Source organism: Cucurbita maxima, unplaced genomic scaffold, assembly GCF_002738345.1.
Source record: "Cucurbita maxima cultivar Rimu unplaced genomic scaffold, Cmax_1.0 Cma_Scf00006, whole genome shotgun sequence".
In the NCBI taxonomy this organism is placed as follows: domain Eukaryota; kingdom Viridiplantae; phylum Streptophyta; class Magnoliopsida; order Cucurbitales; family Cucurbitaceae; genus Cucurbita; species Cucurbita maxima.
Genome location: NW_019272022.1, coordinates 4,828,199 through 4,849,329, shown reverse-complemented (window position 1 = coordinate 4,849,329; position 21,131 = coordinate 4,828,199). Strand labels below are relative to the sequence as shown.

At 35.8% G+C, this 21,131-nt stretch overlaps 4 protein-coding genes across 10 annotated transcripts; 2 read left to right on the top strand and 2 right to left on the bottom strand.

The window, feature by feature from the left end:
- Positions 1-345: 345 nt before the first annotated feature.
- Positions 346-3,477, top strand: LOC111480761 (14-3-3 protein 7-like). Of its 2 annotated transcripts, XM_023125928.1 has the most exons (7): positions 347-563; positions 1,102-1,408; positions 1,785-1,872; positions 1,994-2,103; positions 2,639-2,784; positions 3,068-3,102; positions 3,277-3,477. In XM_023125928.1, the coding sequence occupies exons 1-6, from the start codon at positions 497-499 to the stop codon at positions 3,094-3,096; spliced, it is 747 nt and encodes a 248-aa protein (XP_022981696.1). In that variant the 5' UTR covers positions 347-496; the 3' UTR covers positions 3,097-3,102; positions 3,277-3,477. The 2 variants fall into 2 exon arrangements, with proteins under 2 accessions (XP_022981697.1, XP_022981696.1); XM_023125929.1 differs by having other exon boundaries at positions 346-563; positions 3,068-3,477.
- Positions 3,478-5,866: 2,389 nt separating this feature from the next.
- LOC111480759 (probable protein phosphatase 2C 10) lies at positions 5,867-9,318 on the bottom strand. Of its 4 annotated transcripts, none has more exons than XM_023125925.1 (7): positions 9,192-9,318; positions 9,112-9,126; positions 8,828-8,997; positions 7,448-7,678; positions 7,104-7,380; positions 6,486-6,640; positions 5,867-6,329 (listed from the first exon to the last, which is right to left on the bottom strand). In XM_023125925.1, exons 3-7 carry the CDS (start codon positions 8,864-8,866, stop codon positions 6,192-6,194), a joined length of 840 nt encoding a protein of 279 aa, XP_022981693.1. In that variant the 5' UTR covers positions 8,867-8,997; positions 9,112-9,126; positions 9,192-9,318; the 3' UTR covers positions 5,867-6,191. The 4 variants fall into 4 exon arrangements, with proteins under 4 accessions (XP_022981693.1, XP_022981695.1, XP_022981692.1 ...); XM_023125927.1 differs by having other exon boundaries at positions 9,112-9,119; XM_023125924.1 differs by having other exon boundaries at positions 9,112-9,318.
- A 2,777-nt stretch (positions 9,319-12,095) lies between these two features.
- Positions 12,096-16,067, bottom strand: LOC111480812 (cryptochrome-1-like). 2 transcript variants are annotated; one of them, XM_023125988.1, is made up of 5 exons: positions 15,621-16,064; positions 15,143-15,361; positions 13,566-14,272; positions 12,607-13,415; positions 12,096-12,482 (listed from the first exon to the last, which is right to left on the bottom strand). In XM_023125988.1, the coding sequence occupies exons 1-5, from the start codon at positions 15,934-15,936 to the stop codon at positions 12,479-12,481; spliced, it is 2,055 nt and encodes a 684-aa protein (XP_022981756.1). In that variant the 5' UTR covers positions 15,937-16,064; the 3' UTR covers positions 12,096-12,478. The 2 variants fall into 2 exon arrangements, with proteins under 2 accessions (XP_022981756.1, XP_022981757.1); XM_023125989.1 differs by lacking the exon at positions 12,096-12,482 and having other exon boundaries at positions 12,603-13,415; positions 15,621-16,067.
- Positions 16,068-19,005: 2,938 nt separating this feature from the next.
- LOC111480862 (signal peptidase complex-like protein DTM1) lies at positions 19,006-20,018 on the top strand. Of its 2 annotated transcripts, none has more exons than XM_023126065.1 (2): positions 19,006-19,475; positions 19,839-20,018. In XM_023126065.1, the coding sequence occupies exons 1-2, from the start codon at positions 19,231-19,233 to the stop codon at positions 19,924-19,926; spliced, it is 333 nt and encodes a 110-aa protein (XP_022981833.1). In that variant the 5' UTR covers positions 19,006-19,230; the 3' UTR covers positions 19,927-20,018. The 2 variants fall into 2 exon arrangements, with proteins under 2 accessions (XP_022981833.1, XP_022981834.1); XM_023126066.1 differs by lacking the exon at positions 19,839-20,018 and adding an exon at positions 19,684-19,832.
- The last annotated feature ends 1,113 nt before the right edge of the window (positions 20,019-21,131 follow it).

Sequence of the window (21,131 nt, the reverse complement as noted above, 5' to 3'; positions counted from 1 at the left end):
GAATTAAAAAAATATATATTAAACACATAATAATTGAAAGGGAAAATTAATTTGATAAATCAGAAATTAATAAAAATCGTGAAATAAGGGAATAAGAAAAAAATTATGGTAAACTGTATGGTTAGGAAAGAACGGCAAAGCTTGCGATTGTGACGCAATTCCAGTGGGGTCCACAAAAACATTCCAATTCTTTCTTACATCACCCAGCCGTTACCTAACTCACAGTCAACGACGCGCCCCTTCCTGTCATGAACTTGATCCAACGGCTGATTTTACTTTAGATGCGCGCCAACTTCAAACGTGTCAATAAAAGAGCCTTCAAAATTCAAGATCCCTTTAACTTGCTGTGATCGTACATAAAAAATTCTGTTCAACTCCCATGGCTAGAGTACAAGCCGAGTACAGAGCACCAAAGGCCAAGTTCTGCAGGCGGCAAGATCGAAGCTAAAATCTGAGTTTCAGTTTGGAGAGAAATAGAGAGAGAGAGAGAGAATCGATGGCGAAAGAGAGAGAACTACTCGTTTACTATGCTAGATTGGCAGAGCAGGCCGAGAGATATGAAGGTACGGTTCATCTGTAGAATTTAATTTCGTTATTCGTGGATTATTTGCTAATTCAATTGATTATTACAATGAACTTAGGGATTACTGTTGTTTTGATTGTTTGAGACTGTAAATCCGCTATTAACGTGGTGTTTAATCACTTTTTGCTTTTGCGATTTTATTTAGAGGTCGTTGGAATCTGTCGTAATAATTATATCAAATGAAGCTTAACTATCGGGATTTGTTGGTTGTATGTCGGGGCATCTTGGCGCGTTAATCTACAAAATCAATCTGGCTCAGAAATTACTGGTTACATTAAGGCATTTTCATTTTCTCATTGGCTGTTTACAATGTTCTTGTCGCAGCGCGGCAATAATTATATGAGAATTGTTTATGCTCATGGTTTCAAAATTGATTGGTTTGTGGAGATCAAAGATGGAGTGAAAATGTGGTCAATCAAGACCTCTTCCGCCGTTCGTTGTGTGATACCATTTTCACGCTTCATCTTTTTGTATATATTGAATCTAATGGTTCGAATCATTATCTTTCCTTGCTTCAGAGATGGTTGAGGAAATGAAGAAGGTTGTGAAGTTAAACGTGGAATTGACAGTGGAAGAGAGAAATCTGCTTTCTGTTGGCTATAGGAATGTAATGGGAGCTAGACGAGCTTCATGGCGCATTTTGTCTTCAATTGAACAGAAGGAGATAACCAAACATAATGAGAAGAATGTGGAACGGATAATTGAGTATAGGCATCGGGTAGAAGATGAGCTCTCTAAAATATGCAGTGACACATTGTCAAATATTGACCAGCATCTCCTTCCAAGTTCATCAGCTGGAGAATCTACTGTATTCTACCATAAGATGTGAGATTCATAATGCTTTATCTTAACTGAAACGTAGAAATGATGAAATCTTTAGTATGCAGAACTTTGAACGGTTGGATATATGTTGTGGTAATATTGTTTGTTCATTACGAATAGGTTAGATTTCTAATCCTTATTTGCTTCATTAAGGGGATTTCACTCTACTTTTTTCGTTTCATGCTATTGCTAAATTACTGTTTTAATTGTTTGCAATAATCTATTGTTTGTTCTAAATTTGTTATATTTGATACTCTCTCTAGAAGATAAATCCCATAAATCTGCAGTTTATATATTGATGTTGGTGCGATCCATATTCTTTCGTTCAAATGATTATCATGGTTGTTACCATTTTTTTTTTCTCGATCTTCTGCTACAGGAAAGGAGATTATTGTCGGTATTTGGCAGAGTTTAAATCTGGTGATGAGCGTAAACAAGTTGCAGAACAGTCATTAAAGGCTTATGAGGTTAAGTCAGTTTCTTGTATTTCCCGGAATAGCATTTTGTGTTTCTTTATTATCTTTTCATTCCTTTTCCTATATCTATTTTTGTGTTCTAAAATTTCATAAATATGATATTAAATGTTAGGCTGCTTCGACTATTGCTAACTCTGATTTGCCTCCAACTCATCCTATAAGACTTGGCCTGGCTCTCAACTTCTCTGTTTTCTACTATGAGATTTTGAATTCCCCTGAAAGGTTAACATCTTTCCCTCACTTTTATTACTGAACATGGTAATTACTATAACAAAACGTTTCTTTTAGCTAGGAGTCACTTCCATTCCGAAAGTACAAAGCAAATGGGAAAGTTCAAGAATCCTATTTATACTCGTTTTACTTGTTTGGTCTTTATAAAATTACCACTAATTTGCGTCTTGATGAGGGAAGCCTTGCTTCATCATAATTCTATGAGATAATTTTCAGGGACTTTGCTGCACCAGGAAAGGAAGCAGTTTACCATCCTCCAACGTTTTGTTAAGGATTATTGAAAGTAGTCCCACGTTAGCTAACTAAGAGGTTGATCATGGGTTTATAAGTAAGGAATACTATCTCCATTAATATGAGGTTTTTTTGGAGAAACCAAAAGAAAAGCCACAAAGAAATCAAAAGGAAAGCCATGAGAACTTATGTTTAAAGTGATAATATCATACCATTGTGGAGAGTCGTGGTTCCTAACACGTTCTATTTTCTCGTCTTTGGTTTTATTACTTTCAATAACGTCGTATCCTTTCAGGGCTTGCCACCTTGCCCAGATCGCCTTTGATGAGGCAATTGCAGAACTTGGCAGTCTCAATGAAGATTCCTACAAGGACAGTTCCCTCATTTTGCAGCTTCTCAGGGACAATCTAACCCTGTGGACTTCCAATTTGCCAGACGAAGGTGGGGCAAATTCTTCATTTCTGTCTTTCTTTTGGTTCTACGTTGCTGTTTTACTCCATAACAATATAGTTCAAACCATTGATCTTCTTGGTTTATGAGAATCAAATCAGCATATATGGTGAATTCATATTCTGAAATAGTTAAGGTTTTGTTGTCTCTCACGTTATTTCAAAGTGTACCAATTGTCATTTGAATCTTGTTAAGTAGTATGAGTTAAACTTTCAATTAGAAACTGAGGCTTTTACTCAACAGTGGATGACTTGATATTTGTTCAATTTGACAGGAAAGCAATCCAGTACCGATGAACTCTAGAAAGAGGTAAGTTAATCACTGTTTCAATTCTGTTAATATATGAAAATCCCTGCAATGTTTTTGCACCTTATGTATTTTGCATTCGATCAATACTTAACACATGGACCAGGACCAATCAATCAATCACTAACAACCATTCCTTTAAAAAGAAAATCACTAACACAAACATTCTGTTTGCAGAGTTAATCAACATGCAACTTTGTTCCTGTGGTTGAAGTATTGAACAACGGTACATGCAGTAGTTATTAACAATTATTGTTGGGGCATGCTGATAGAACAATAGGGTTCACTGACAATTATTAGCTCTGTATTCTTTATCTGTTTCAAACACAACACATGTGAATTCTTTTTCTGAATGTGTTCTTGTTTGTTCTTTATTCTTAACTTGCCAACCTGTTTAATCTTCTTTACACCTCTGCTCCCGGGTACATTGATTTGTTCCTATTCCTAAGACTGATCAACTGCCCGACAGATTTAATCGTTGGTAATGTCCTGTGTTGATCCTTTTAGATTGTAAGATTATAGTTATCCACAAAACATTAGGGGGAAAATACCATGAACTTTTTGAAGGAAACGAAAATGGTGGCCAATGGCCTCTAGTTCACGTGGCTAGCTAATGATAGTTGATAGAGTAGGGTTTCCTACATCTGGTTGGCGGGCCTCAATCACATGATAGGAAAAGTAGCTTTAAATGTTAAAAGTAGATTACAGTTTTGAAAGATAATGTAGAAGTATCTGGAAGTCTTCTTTTAGAAAGTAACTGGTTATTTTTATCAAAGAGATCCGACTTACAGTTATCTATTAAGGTTTAAAAGATCGTTGAGAACTTCAGAGAATTCACTTATTATTGTTATTGCTTTGACCAATATTGAATGATCAGGAAGGGCTGGACCCTAACACACATCCTTTATCTAACTTTTAACTTCGTATTTACTAATCTTTTTTTGTTTAATATACCATCGAAAGTTTGATGTCATTTTCATTCCTAACAAAATTTTATTGACATTTTACAATAATTAGATACTAAATAGACATAAACTTACAAAAACTCATTAACTCATAATTTTTGTTAAGTGAAACCAAATTTTAGAAGAATGTTGATTTTTTTTTTTCCAGAATTTCATATTAGTGTTTCCAAGTCTTGACGTTCATGGATTGTGGCGTTTAAAGTTAGAAATGAGTTTCCCAGAAAGGAAAATTAGCAGAAGAGGAAGAATTAATTTGAAAGCTAAAAAAGGGAGCTCACAATCCCCCACTATAAACCCTAATGTTTATTCTTGACCAAATTGGTAATTTCAAGATAGAAATTAACGATTTAAAAAAGCCAACTTCCCATAACCTCCGGACAGCGTACAAGAAAATTAGGTTTTGGGTTTAGGTTAACCATCAAACTAATGTTTTTTTTTTAAAAGAAACCTCTTAAACAATAAAATAACAAAATTTAAATTAATGTTAATTGGGATGGTTCAAACCCTAAACCTTGATTGAGCAAATTAAATAAATTTCTACAATATAACTTCATATAGCTATCTATTTATATCTCATAATTTCGCACCAAAAAAAGAGTTAAAATCTCTTCTACCGATCCAATCAGAATCAGAAACCAATAGACTTAAAAGAAATAAATCAAAAAAGAAAAAACCACTCTGCGGAGTTATAACCGAGATCAAATTTACCAAAAACAAAAGAGAAGAGAAAAGAAAAGAAAAGAAGAATCATGGAATGTACGTAAGTAGGGGAAACCAGAGATGTGAGAGCACAAAATCTGGACGAAAGAAAATCCCGAGAGCTTACGGAATAAATATACGCCTCCAGAACAAAGCCATCACAAGAAATCGATCGAAAGATCTCAGCACTTGTAGCCGAAAGGAGAGGCGATCCATGAAATCAAACCACTTCTTTAAAACAAAAAAAATTAAAAAAAAAAAGAACTGTTCATAACCTACGAAACAACAACGCAGTCCCAAAACGAAACCCTAACGAGAGAAACCTCGAGCGCCAAGAAGTTGTTCATTCCGCAATTTATGCTTCTGATTGCAAGCCGGTGATGAATTTATAGAGAGCTATTCAAACCCTAGACGATAGATTTTTGTGTGGTAGTTTCGTAATTGTTGTAAATTTAGGTGGTAATTACAACTTGACTATATTCTATGTGGGCTTGGGCTTGGGCTTGGGCTTGGTCTTGGGCTTGGGCTTCTCTAACCTATGGTTAAATTATGCACAAAATACTAATCGTATCATAAAAGTTAAATTTTTAAATAAATATAGAATTTGGTATATATCCAAATATTGTATTTAAAAAAAGTACCCAAGTATTTTTTTTTTTTTTTTCTTATGTATTTTTAAACCAGTGGATCGTCAACTAATATTGTCCAAAATTGAAATATTTCTTTGATCGCTCCTTCAAAATTTGCTACTCGATGAGCACCATAAGTAAAAAGTACCTTGTCATTTCTCGATTCTCGATACCATTAGGTTGCTTCTTCCCAAACATTATCATACTTAGCTCTTGCCATTTCGACTCATACTCGATTAGCTTTCCTGACCATCCAATTTTTGGCTTACATCAACCCGCTCGGAATACAATTTTAGTCTCTGAATTATTCCCCATAATTCGAAAGTAACAGTTTAATCAAAATCTTCTATACCACCATGACAAAATTAAAGTTCATAAGACATTCTTTTTTTTATTTCAACCGTCTCTGCTCACAAATAGATAAAAAAAAAAAAAAAAAATTGAAATTAAAAAACAAGAAAACATCCTGAAAAGTAAAACCAAACATGAAGACACATAATCCTTGGACTACAAGGTTTGGTAGTCCTTCCATGTAATAATAAGACAATATTACACATTAAGAACTTCAAATTCACCATCAGAAAGATATCAACCAATATAGACACGATCGGCCTAATCAAATTTACAGATACAGTCTTCGTCCCACTCTTTTTATCGTCGATAAATCATCAAATCTTCGTAAGGATTACCCAAAACACGTATACTTACCTTGTTGGCCTAATCCGTAACTCGGAAAATCTTATTAGAGGTATATACTGAATCTGGAGGGGGTGGGGGTAAAAAATTTAAAATCTAAAAATCACCTAAATCTAACCACAATGCATGATATATCATCTTTACTCTCTTTCTGCAAAGCCTCAGTTATCAACTGCTTAGCAGCCTTCAATGGGTCTTTGATTCTTCGAGCGATATCGACCGCTTCTTGATTGGCCATTACCTGTTTCATTCAAATTCATAAGAACATTTGTAGATATAAAGAACAACTTTGTAATGAAAGAAATCATTTTGCCTCTTTGAGTTTTGCTCTTTCGCTGCTGTAAATGTATTAGGTGTTGATGCAACAGATAAAAGGGATGGAAGCTGATATTAGCACCTTCCATAGACCATCGCTGGCAAGAATTAATACATCCATGTTGGCATCTATGTTGATATCATGTATATCGGGATCCGATCGCAGGTGAGATTTGAGACTCTTGTCTCCAAATGCTCGTGACACTGCTAGCTGACCATTCACTCGAGGTACGTCTCCTGATTTTTATAAGAATTCAATAGGAACAGGAAAAAACATGAGTTCAAATGTTGGACCGACCTTGACTTCAACTACTCGCTGTTTCAATGTTGGGTACTTGAAACAGTTCAAAAGAGAAAGTACTCGTTATCGGTTTCGATCATTTAAGAATCATAAACGGGGACAAAAGTAACATGACTCTGTTTCTTGGAGCACTAGCTTTTCATGAGATGTCAAAATGAAAGTTTCTAAATTTGAATCCTACATTGATATGTGTCTAAAGTCTTGGCAATCGTTAGTTCTGACGTTAGCAATAGCGAAAAGTGACTAACCCAAGCTAAACAGATTTGTCCGATAAAAGAACGTCCCAACGAAAACAAGCAATTGCATACTATGGCACAAGTACAAAATATAAGTGGTGAAAAATTTGGATATCGCTCAGTACTAGATACCGATGACAACTTCTAACAAGATATACTTTACCTGGCATGTTCGAAACGAAACCCCCTTTATTCTCAATGATGCCACGCTCCGTACTTGGCTCATGGTCGATGCTCATCTGTATAGCTTCACCCCCTCTTGATAGAACTGCACGAGAATCTCCAACATTGGCCACCCATAATCGTCGACCGTTAATCAGAATAGCATTAACCGCAGTTGATCCACCACGACCCAAGTCGGAGCTGTGAGATAGAATTGCTTGGTCTGTCTTCTCATAGGCTTTCGAGATGGAGCTGTTGGGATCGACCCAAAACTCGTCCTATAATGACAAAAGTGAAAGTAAAAACCAGACCAAGAGAAGCCATATACTCAGCTTAACATCCTACCTCCTTCAGGATATTAGAAAACAAATGCTTTTGTAAATAGGCAGGCACATTTTCTCCTAAATGGCCATCGTAAATGGCAAAGAGCCCCAGTTCATGTTCTTGAATCTGAACAAACTTAGCAACATGGTAATCTTCCATGGGATGATTAGCTTTCCCTTTTACCAGGCAGAACCCGTACTTGATAAGCCCCTCGTGGCTTCTTCCTTTACCGTAGTTTAAAGCCGATCTAATCTACACGACGAAATTGTCAACAGAAGTATAAGAATCTAAAAACAAATTCACTTGAATCACAGTTCTTGTAATTATCAGGTCGGGATCATTCTTTTCGATTAGAGTCCACTCTCGTAGTTGAGGACTCGTTGGTTGGGATTGTTTTTTGTATGGTCGTGTACCTTCTTTCATTTTTCTCAACGAAAGCTCGGTTTCTTAATTCTTACCCAAAAATACAAAAACTACTTACTCGACTTAAGATAAGAACCCTGCCAATAGCCACGGTCCGTTGAGCAGTTAATCATGCTCTAGATGTAGGGCAATGGTTTCCACCAAACTCAAGGTTCTTGTCTCTTTAGAACTCAATAACAAAGTTGTACGACCTATAGAATAGAGATCCTGTTCGAGCGAGGTCGTTGCACCATGCATAATTTTTTGTTTAGATCATCTACAGCCTCAGGTCCGTCGAGCAATTAATCACGCTCTAGATGTAGGCCAGTGGTTCATCCACCAAACTTAAAATTCTTGACCCTTTAGAACTCAATAACAAAGTCGCACGACCTATAGAACAGATCTTGTTCAAGCAAGGTCGTTGCACTATGCATAACTTTTGTTTAGATCATCTACAGCCACAGTCCGTCGAGCAGTTATCACGCTCTAGACATAGGGCAATGGTTCACCCACAAAACGTAAGGTTCTTGACCCTTTAGAACTCAAGAACAAAGTTGTACAACCTATAGAACAGATCCTGTTCAAGCAAGGTCGTTGCACTATGCATAATTTTTGTTTAGATCATCTACAGCCACGGTCCATCGAGCAGTTAATCACGCTCTAGATGTAGGGCAATCGTTCATCCACCAAACTCAAGGTTCTTGACCCTTTAGAACTCAAAAACAAAGTAGTACAACCTATAGAACAGATCCTGTTCAAGCAAGCAAGGTCGTTGCACTATACATAACTTTATCACCTAAATTTCTATAGTCCCCAGCTCCTAATCCACCAAAAGAGTTGATCAACAACTTTACCTTGTTCAAACAGAGTTTTGATAGAATTGTAAGAAGTTCCTCATACTAAATTTCTCTGTGATTTTGGTCAAATTTTGGCACATAAGGGAAAGAACACAATTACAATCGAAGAATCATGAAGAACAAAAAGAAAAACAAAACTTACCCGAGAGTATGAAGCATTAAAACAACAGAGCCTATCCATAAGTAAAAATTTCAAAAGAATTCCAAGTGGTTGTGCTAATTTCTCAACATCTATCCCTCGTACAGAGTCATCTCCACCAAATCAACCCAAAAACCCCAATTCCAATCAAATCCACCTCCAGAATTCACCAACTGCGCCATCAATTTACGAACTCAATAACGATTCATAATAATCCATAAGGAACGATGCCCTAAAAGCCTCTAGAAAACCAAGAAAATAGTCAAAAGGATGATGAAAAACGGTACCTGAGTGGCTGAAATCTCCCATGAACGATCAGATTAAAGCTCAAGAACAAAGAGGAAAAAAATGGTTTAAGGTTTCGCACCTTCTTCGTCTTCTTCCTCTTCTTCTTCTTCTTCAGGTTCTTCTTGTTGCTGTGTATTGCTTCAGTTGGTTCTTAATTGGTTGAATGATGCGAGAAGGAGAGAGAAAAGGAGTAGGAACATATTTTGTAAGCTTTTCTCTGAAAATCAAAATTAAAAATTAAATAATTAAAAAAATTAAAATTTAATAAATAACAAAGCATGAGAGAGAGAGAGAGAGAGAGAGAGAGAGGCATCGTTCCATTGCCATGATTTGCAACCGTTTTGGAAGTCTAAGCTGACTCAGCAAATGCATGACTAAAGTTATTAAAATTATTAAAAATTATTTGTTTTAAATATTTTTATCTAAAAAAGAAAAAAGAAAAAATGGTATAAAGAAAAGGCTCTGTTGACTTTATTTATTTTATTTCAATATTTATTCCACCATTTTTTTCACCATTAAATTTATAAAATCATTTCGGATTTTCCGAGATTTGCCCAGGTCCGAGGTGGAGTCCAGCATTCTCGCTGGCACCGCATGATATCTCACTCTTTTACCATTTGTAATGGTTTAAGCTCACCGCTAGCCGATATTGTATCTTTTGAGTTTTCCCTCATCGTTTTTAAAACTCGTCTATTAAGGAGAGATTTTCACACTCTTTGTAAAAATATTTTGTTCATTTTTTATATTTATGCGAGTTAAATGATATGTTTAGTCCATAAACATGAGCGGTCCATTAAACTTGTAGGGCTAGGGATACACCCCTAATGGGATGCAAAATTCTCGAAAAATTAAGAGAGGTTTCTCTTTGTTAGCTAAATGGGGTCGGAGATAAAGATTATATTCTCAATCCTTGTCCAACCGTAGTTTTTAAATATAAGTATACATACATATGGAAAACTACGTTGTAATATTAAAATTTGAGTTTTACTTATAAAATATTATTTGATTTATTCCGTTATTTTATATGTTTTAATATAAATTATATTGAAAAATGAAAATTCTATAAAATTTATTTAAAATAAATAAATTAATAAGTAATTGATTAATTATATAATATAAGGTGTAATTGTTTAATTCATACCGTCAAACTAATATTAAAATGGGGAACTACCTAAACAACTATAAAGAAAAAAACATTATGTTTACGTAATGAATAATAGCTTTATTGAGCGACGAAAACTTAGAATATATGAAATTTAATTAAATTTGAGGGACTAAATAATAAACAAGTGTCAATATAAGTATAACTCAACTCGTTGTGATATTTATCATCGAACAAAAGTTGCTAGTTTAAATCCCGACATCCACGTATTCGTAAAAAGAATAAATAAATAAATTGAAGCAAACCCGGTTTATATTTATTTAATTTTAAACTTTAATGATCCATATTTAAACTTAAAATTTTTTATTTAATAAATTGTAGTATTTATTTTTTTTATTTAATAAAATTATAATATTTTTAATTTTGTGTGAATAAATTTTATAAATTACTTTTTTACAAAATAGAATAATTAATAATTAAATATATTTTTTAAAATTAATAACTAATAAATTTAGAAACAATTGGGCAAATAATCAAAAGCGCGTGAAAGGGGAGAATTGACTAGACGGTCAAGTTGACCGAGTCAAAGCTTGAGCTACAATTTTGTGGTTGATTCATAAATCTGAAACCTTAAGTCCTTTTATATTCTTTTAGGTTATAATTTTACCACTTTTTATTTTATTTTATGTCTCTAACTTTTTGGTCCAATTAATTATGAATTTTCTTTTTTCGAACTTTCCAAAAATTAAATAATAATAATAATAATAAATAAATAAATAAATATTTGAATTTCACTCTCGAGAAGTGGTATAAACTTGTATCTATATTCTCGTTGAAATTTTATTCTCAATTCTCGATTGTATTATACTTACATTTATTCTAATATATCAAAATCCTGAATCTAATTCGACAATAATCTCATCATAAGCATCTATATTAAATTTTAAATTTTAAATTTTAAAATATTTCATTTCTAACGATCTTATTCTCGGGTTACATTGATTAAGTAGCGGGTGGAGATGAGAAAGAATATTTAAGAATTTAAAAAGTCAAATTGATTGATTTAACAAAAAAAAAAAAAAAAAAAAAATTGCCATTATGCTTAAAGTTTGTAGCATATAAACAGAGATAATAAAGCAAGAAAATAGAAATAAAAAAAAAAAGATAATTTAAGTGTTGACTTTCTTTAGTGGTCTGAAAATGGAATCTGATGCTTCTCAAAAAAAAAAAAAAAAAAAAAAAAAATTGCCATTATGCTTAAAGTTTGTAGCATATAAACAGAGATAATAAAGCAAGAAAATAGAAATAAAAAAAAAAAGATAATTTAAGTGTTGACTTTCTTTAGTGGTCTGAAAATGGAATCTGATGCTTCTCAAAAAAAAAAAAAAAAAAAAAAAAAATTGCCATTATGCTTAAAGTTTGTAGCATATAAACAGAGATAATAAAGCAAGAAAATAGAAATAAAAAAAAAAAGATAATTTAAGTGTTGACTTTCTTTAGTGGTCTGAAAATGGAATCTGATGCTTCTCAAAAAAAAAAAAAAAAAAAAAAAAAATTGCCATTATGCTTAAAGTTTGTAGCATATAAACAGAGATAATAAAGCAAGAAAATAGAAATAAAAAAAAAAAGATAATTTAAGTGTTGACTTTCTTTAGTGGTCTGAAAATGGAATCTGATGCTTCTCAAAAAAAAAAAAAAAAAAAAAAAAACCTTTTACGTGCCCAAGATGTTTTTCTTTCGTTCAATGAATTAAACATATACTTTCGATCAATAAGCTAAAAGTTCAAATTTTCAAACTCCACGTGTCGTTAAGCCCATAAAAAGCAATCAAATTAACGGTAGCTGAACTCCACGCATGAATGCACGCAGAGTTAGGCATCTAAAGGCAAGCAAGATAGAGAAATATTTCGATAGCTTAAGCACGAGCTTACAGGAATCCGGGCTAATCGCATACTTGAGTTTATTCGAAGACAACGAGAATCACTATTCCAGTTCTCTACACTTCTGTTACAGCTACACAAATTACAAATTTCACTATACAGCATAGCAAGAGTTATGATACAACTGTAATAACGGAACGGAACGAGCGAGATGATCGGGCGATGAACTACAGCTATGAGTTAGGTATTTCATACACATGACAGTAACCAATGGTCAAGTCAGATTGGTGGAGAAAGTAGAAGAACATGTTAGTGTTTTGCTGACTGACCAGAGCTAATAGAACAGGATAGCCTTTGTCTGTCTGCCTGCCTGCCTGCTAGTCCTCACCTGTTTAAGAAAAGTAAACAAACATTTGAATTCAGCTTCTTAATCATAACGACGATGACGATGACGATGATATGCAGCCGAATGTTCGTGTTTTTTCGGTAGAAGATTTTTGAGACATTGTTACCCGGTTTGAGATAGCCGCCTCCAATTGATTATTTGATGAGTCTGTTGATGTCCCTGCAAGAACGAAGAGCTTGTTCCAATGCCGTTTTCGTCGACCACAAACTGCTCGCCGTAACTCGAACTTGGTGGAGACCAAACCGGAACCACACCTCCATCTCTTTCTCTTCGACCGTCGCTACTCGAAAAAGACTCTGCAGTGGAGTCTTCAGCACCACTTCTTAAGTCTATACCTGCAGTATATGGAAGTCGAGCGTTCATCGGAGCAGTCGGAAGAACTCTTCGATTTGCATCTCTGGTTGGCTCTTGGTTTAGATTTAGATCTGTTGGTACTTCTGCCCTACCATCTTCTGCTGTACTTCGAATGTTCATTGAATTCAAAGAATGGTCGTCTTCTAACCTCACCGAACTCGTCATGCTTGGGACCATCTGATCCTCGAAGCACCGAATTGTATGAGCATTCATCCTAGCAGGCTCAAGGTCTTCATCCTCCATGGCTATGTCCTGAGGAAATGCAATTGGGATCGACTCGGATGAGTCTCCGAGTCCCTCTTCAGTTCCATTATCGATCACAGCTCTTGAAGCTGCTTCTTGTTGCCACATCTCTGACAGCGCTTCTTCCAACCGAGCCTTAGCTGCATCCAATCCTACGATGGGAAGAGGGTAGTTCGATCCGAGCTCAATCCCAGCAGCTTGGAGTACCGACTCTGGTGCATTCCATGGATGATGGATCCATTCAGTTGGTAATCTAGAAAGTTCAGGAAGCCATCTCCGGACGTATTCTCCGTGCGGATCGAACTTATAACCCTCGAGCTGTACAAAACCAAGTATTAGTACAGATAATTACATCCAGAAACACAATGCAGATATTAAAACAAGACCATTTTTGGAAAGCTTTATGTCTAAAACGCTCCATAAGAAACCTTTTTGCACAAAGAGGAAGAACACTGAAGGTGTGCGCACCTGTGGATTGTCGATACAATCAAATTCCCGACTGTCGGGAAGTGTGCCAGATATGTATTGCCATCCAAGAGCATCGCTCTCGAGATCTGCATCCAAGAGCGTATCCCAGAAATACTTCATTCCCCATCTCCACGGAAGCTGCAGAACCTTCACAAAGAAGCTAGAAACGACGACTCGGATCCGATCGTGCAGCCACCCGGTCGCCCACAATTCCCTCATACCAGCATCGACTAATGGATAACCGGTTCTTCCTTGCCTCCATGCCTTAAAATAGCCTTCATCCACAACCCAGGGGAAAAATTTAAGGTGCCCAAGAAGTGGCCTTTCATGGCTGTACGGATGGTTGAAACTCATGTATCTTGAGTATTCTCTGAGCCCAATAGATTTGAGAAACAAGTTGACACTCTCTTCACCAACCTCGTTTCCTTCATTCGCCCATAAAACCTGCTTCATTCGAACGAGATGAAACACTTTTCGCACGCTTACCTCCCCGAAATGCAAGTGAGGAGACAGAAACGAGGTGGTTGCACTATCCGCCTTCCTACGGTTTTTTGAGTACTCAATCAACGGTCCATTGATGAATGTGGTCAAAGCCTTATCTGCATTGCTCCATCCAGGAGACCATGCTCGGGCGAGAAGTGCGTTGCTTCCCTTCTCCAATTCGTCTTCGAATACCAACGTATCGCTTGGGCACCTCGATGCATCACCTGGACGAGCAAAGACAATACTTTGAGTAAAGCNGGGGGGGGGGGGGGGGGTGAACATGATCTGTTCAGTAGGTCATACTACTACGTCCTCGAGTTCTTAAGTTCCACAATATGCCATTATGCCCAACAATATCAAAAGAGTTTACTCTTAAAAGAATAGGTTTTTTTTTTAAAACGTGTCTACTAGGGAGAGGTTTCCACACCCTTATAAGGAATGCTTCGTTTCCCTCTCCAACCGATGTGGGATCTCACAAGAAAAATCCCTTCATGGTCTACTAGTTTGCAAGTAGTAGACCATGAACAATTCTCTTAGCATGAACAGTTTCAATACTTTCATGAACAGTTCTGATGTTTATCCATCTGCTGGCATGTGATGTTTGCAAGTAACCATCTCTTAGCATGAAGGCTCGTGTTCTCGAATGCTATTCTATGTCTATGCACACCGACACGATAATATGCCCTATAAGAGCCACCTAAAACACGTAACAAATGAAACTACGCAACTTTGGGGTACCTAAAGAACACTTGGTTCATTGAGTCTCTACCTCAACAGATCCTCAACAACTCGACATCGACTCTTGAATGGTGACATAAGTAAGGAGGCTTGTGGAACACAGTAACATATTACGATAGATAGCAAGACATACAATATAAAAACTAAAGAAAATGGATAGACGGTTGTGAAGCAATCAGTTTCGTGAAACTCTTGACTAAAATCAAAATGGATGAGCAGAGGTTCTCTCTTACGAAAACCGTCACGACGAACGAACACAACAGCTAGAACGTTACGAATCCATCAAATACTCGATAAGGGAAACAAATCTTTGAAGTAAACACAAGATTTCTTCAACTAAACTAAAAAAAAGCAACCTGAAATGATTCTCTTAGGTGGAAGAAGTGGTGCCTCTGGATCACAAGGCATGCTAAGACATCTTTCCCAGAACCTGGCAAACGTCGTAAACGGATTGCCATCGACATCCTTAACGTCCCACGGCTCGTACAGCAAATCGGCATTGTAAGACCTCACGCCGATGCCTTGCGCAGATAAAACCTCCTTTGCTCGATGATCACGAATAAGCGACAAAGGATCTAACAAACATGAAGAACTCCATTAAGACACCCAAATTATCAGAGAGATTCCTTTCACAGCCATTTTAGAACCCTTTAAGAAAGCTTAAACACTTACAAAACTAGCCTGAGAACACAATTTTACAGCACTAGTAGCGAATTAAACCAAATCAAAAAGGGGTTTACCAGAAACCTTACGAACAAATCAATTCCAATAACCCTAACGGAGAAATTGAGCGACCGATTCAAAGAAGGATTTAGAAATGGAAGAAGAACAGACCGTATAAGTGATTGAAGAAGAGCTGAGAAGCACCGGTGGCTTTAACAACATCGAGCAAAGTAGAAATGGTGTTGGTGGATCTCTTAGTGACAAGATAAGCGCCGAGGCTTCTAAGCGAAGAATCGAGATGAGCTAAGCTCTGTTTGAGCCACCACCGCGAGACTCGGCCAGGATAGTAGTGACCTTCTTCCTCCGGCGCCCAGATGAAGACGGCGACGACGATGGCGCCAGCCCTGACGGCGGCGGTGAGAGCTGGGTTATCTTCAACCCTGAGATCTCTTCTGAACCAAACTATGCTGCAACCGCCACCTGACATCTCACAACACAAAACGCCCCAGAAAACACGTACCCTTGTTTCTCTCACTCACCAATCAACCATATCCATCTCTCTCCTCTTTCTCTCTCCTCTTTCTCTCTCCTCTCTGAGACTCACAGTTTTTTAATTATTTCTTTACCTTATATTTTATTTATTTATTTATTTATTTTCTTGAGATTATTGGGAACTCGACGATTTTCAGGGGATTAACATAGAAAAAACGAGAGAGAAACAGAATCATATTACAAAAAAATATATTTTTTTCTGTAAAAATAAATAAATAATTAATTAATTATAGAATCCAATTTTTTTTTTTTTTTTTTTTTTCTGAAACAAGTTGAAGAACAAAAGCTTATGAAAAAGGAGGGAGAGAGATGGGGTGAAGAGGATCGGTTAATGGAGTGGGGATTAGGATACAGCAAATTGAGCCCAAATTCTAGCCACAGACATATTTTCTTTTTTTTTTTTAATAGATATTATTTTTATTTCCTCCTCTCTGGAAAATAATAATAATAATAATAATAATAAGATCCCATGTCTTCGATCATTTCGTTTTCCATAATAATAAAAATAAAATTAGGTTAATTTAAATATTATTAAAATATATTTTCAACCGTAGATTAATTTAAAATTTAGCTCTGAAATAATATTTTTATTTCTTAGAAGGTGATATTTTTGGTGGATAATTTTTTATTATTATTATTATTATTGTGACGATTTTACTATTTTGGATCTCGACCATGCTCCTGGTTTCCATTTCTATCATTGTATTGATGACAAATCCTCTCGTACTCCACTACAAGAATTTAGAGTTCCGATCAGGTAAGGTAACGTTATGGTTGAAACATATATCGAAGGCTTTTGAGTAATTGGCTTGTCCAACTCAAAAGCATTCACAAGTCACTCGTTCAACTCCCTCAGAGACGTGATCGAGAAATACCGTGCAATGTTTCCTCGTGTCCTTTCTTTCTCTTAGTCCCACCGAGCACTAAAAAAAAGTCACTCCTTCCCCCAACTCCTCTCGTCTTTATTTTTTATTAATAAAGTCAAGGTTAGAGGCTAAATAAATAGATCTGGTATGATTTTGACTCAATTAATTTACAATATTATCGAATTTTGGATTTTATTTTGTCGCAAGGATCCATCTATATTAAATAAATATATATTTGTTTTTATATATGTATATTTAAAAAAAAAACATATAAAAACGTATAAATTAGAAAACAAAAATAATAATTTTTTTTAAGAAAATATAGATAAGAACAAAGACAACGTCAAAGCTTCAAAATCAAGAAGAACAAGTGCATACCTTTCTTGTCCTTCACATATATAAAGTATATCAATTTAGAATTAAAAAAAAAAAACAAAACAAATTAACAAGTCAAATATTTAATTAAGTCTTAATCATCATTAATTCGTCTAATTACCTAGTTAGAAATACTAATTTCTTAAAATAAATGAAAGAAAAAAAATTCACGTAAGGTTAAAATGGTAATTACACAGGTCCGAAGAAAATGATGTCCGAACTGAGAAGGTGATTGGGAGAACCTGATCTTGGTTGTCCTTGTTTGGATTAGGGGTGGGTCTGAGCTCCATGTTTTTTAATTTTGGACTATTCATAGACTAAGATTCCATACCTAATATACAAGATTGAATTGGCTTCCCTCTCCACGTCATCAACCATATCTACTCTCTACTAATATCTATACCTTATTTCCATTAAAATTTGAAAACATAAATATATATATATATATGAACGAATAATTTTATTAAACAAAAAAGAGTTAAAACATATATTTATAGACTATGAAAATTTATAATTTTTTTAAAATAAATTTAATTGGTTAAAAAATCTATTTTGATTTCTCTAATTTATTAATAAAATATTTATTAAAAATAATATTTATGTGGTCAAATGATTAAAATAATATATAATAGGATAGGTGGTAAATGTTAAAAGAAGAAATTGATTTTTTAATAATTTATTTTTGGATATTTTAAATAGAGAAAATAAAAAACAATAAATAAATATTTAGTATTTGAGAGAGGTTGAATAAACTTATATTTAATTTTTCAAAAGTTTTATTTTAATCTTACAAATGTTACACGTGCTTCTAAATTTTAAGGTAGATTTTAATTATATTTTATACGATTAGTCGCCATATTTGAAATTAAAATTTATAAATAAGAAATATATTTTATTGAAATTATTATTATTATTATTTTTTTTTTGCGAAAGTCAAAATGGCTTATAAGAATGGTGTTTTTTTTTTTTTATATTATTGATCCCACTCTTTCATATAATTCTCGTACTTTTACCTAATTCTTGTAAATCATATTTTGTAGTCCGTATTATTTTTGAATGAACCTAAAAAATAATCTTCGAATAAGGAGAGAATAAGGATGGAAACCTAAATTGATACGTTTTGTCTCCTTAATTGAAACAAAAATCGCCATGAAAATAACAATAATAATGTGTTGATAAGCCATATGCCCATGGCTAAGCCATTTTCGACAAACAAAATTTGATAGGTGTGACGCTTGGGGAGTGTAATTGATAGTTTGAAATAAAGGCGGTTCTACGAGGGGTACGACATGTCGTCCAGATAATACGCAAAAAATCTCATTTGTCCCGTTTGGAAGCCGACGTCCCCATATGTCCATCTATCCATATGCCCTTCTACATCGACCCCTTCCTTCCGCTATTACATAATGTCGTTAAAATCGTTCAACATCTACATCACATATTCAAGCGACTTAACTACCGCCCTCTAATTGTTGAAGATTATTGAAGTCAAAGGTGACTCAAGTGTCGAACAAAGGGTGCACTTTGTTTGACGGCTCTAAAGATGGAGTCAAGACTCGATTAAGGGGAGACTGTTCCAGAGCTCTAGAGAATGAGACTCTATGAATTTTTTTCCCTTTGAGTAAAATCTATGTCGAATAAAGAGTGTACTTTGTTTGAGGGTTTTAGAGATGGAGTCGAGCCTCAATTAAGAAGAGACTCTTCTAGAGCTCTATAGAAAAAGTTTTATTTTAGAAGCATTGACACAAGTTTTAGAGATCTAAGAAGTTAAGTTAAATTATATGTATAGGGCCAAAGCATTTAAAGATACAGGTTACCGTTGAAGCCGAGCAGAGACATTAAAAGAGCTGTACAATAAATGCTGCAATAACTAAGCAGCCTCCACCGGCAAACCCTAGACCTCGGCCCACACGCACTCTCCTCTTCTCTGCAATGGCCGTCGCTTCGAGTGTTCTCTCATTTCTTCCTTCGTTTTCATCTCTAGATCCATGGCCGAAGACGCCGCCCTTAAATCCTCTCTGGTTTTCCTAGCCGCCACCGTCGTTCTCGTCGGAATCTCCACGCATTCTTTCAAGAAGATGGCCGTAACTTATTTGGTCGGCGTTTTCGCCATCGCCGGCATCCTCTTGCCAGACTGGTGCTTCTTCGACCGCGATTTCTCCCGGTGGATTTCTCCAGTCACCGAAGAGGAAAGGGAATCGTATCGGATCTCGACTGCATCTCGGAATCCAAGGTCGGTTACTTTTGATTCTTTTTTCTCTTTGCGCTCTGTTTCTGTTGTTTGATTGATTCCAGAGCAAAAATTGTGCGAAAAAACATTAGATTAAGTGATTTTATAGCCTTTGCCAAATCAATTTCGTAATCGTGTTTACTGAAACCTCGTTTGGTTTTTGAAAGTGATTTTTCGAACTCTTCAGTTGAATGCATGGAAACTGTTGCAGGTTTAGGATTTATCCAAAATTGTGCGAGAAAGTTAGGTTAAGTGAGTTTGCAGTCTTTGCCAAATCAAATTCGTAATCGTGTTTATTGAAACTTCTTTTGGTTTTTGAAAGTGATTTTTCAAAATTTTCATCAGAATTCTTGGAAACTGTTGCAGGTTTAGGATTTATCCAATCAGACTGGCTGTGTACGCCACAGTTTACAGTGCTGCGCTATACAAGTGGTGGAAATTCGTTTCCACCTAAATCCTCTATCATATCTGTAGTTATTATCTGCTATAGACATTTTCTTTTATGCAGAAAATAAAAATAAATTCCCCCAAAATTTGTCCATTTTTTCTCTTAACACTTCCAATTGTTAGACGAACACGACTCTCCACAATGGTATGATATTGTCCACTTTGAGTGTAAGCTCTCATGGCTTTGCCTCATACCAATGGAGTTAGTATTCCTCACTTATAAACCCATGATCATTCCCTAAATTAGCCGATGTGGGCCCTTAATCGAGGCTCGACTCCTTTGGAGTCTTAGTATTCCTCACTTATAAACCCATGATCATTCCCTAAATTAGCCGATGTGGGCCCTTAATCGAGGCTCGACTCCTTTGGAGTCTTAGTATTCCTCACTTATAAACCCATGATCATTCCCTAAATTAGCCGATGTGGGCCCTTAATCGAGGCTCGACTCCTTTGGAGTCTTAGTATTCCTCACTTATAAACCCATGATCATTCCCTAAATTAGCCGATGTGGGCCCTTAATCGAGGCTCGACTCCTTTGGAGTCTTAGTATTCCTCACTTATAAACCCATGATCATTCCCTAAATTAGCCGATGTGGGCCCTTAATCGAGGCTCGACTCCTTTGGAGTCTTAGTATTCCTCACTTATAAACCCATGATCATTCCCTAAATTAGCCGATGTGGGCCCTTAATCGAGGCTCGACTCCTTTGGAGTCTTAGTCATTTTTGACTGCCTTCGTACCTTCGAGTGCCTTGCTCTCATGGCTTTGCCGACTCCTTTGGAGTCTTAGTCATTTTTGACTGCCTTCGTACCTTCGAGTGCCTTGCTCTCATGGCTTTGCTTTGGGCTTAGGCCTCATACCAATGGAGTTAGTATTCCTCACTTATAAACCCATGATCATTCCCTAAATTAGCCGATGTGGGCCCTTAATCGAGGCTCGACTCCTTTGGAGTCTTAGTCATTTTTGACTGCCTTCGTACCTTCGAGGAGGCTTGACTCCTTTTGGAGTCCTTTGTTCGACATTTAAGGATTTGCCAATCTATTGGCACGACTAAGTTTAGGGCATGGCTCTGATACCATGTTAGACGAACACGACTCTCCACAATGGTATGATATTGTCCACTTTGAGCGTAAGCTCTCATGGCTTTGCTTTGGGCTTCCCAAAAGGCCTCATACCAATGGAGTTAGTATTCTTCACTTATAAATCCATGATC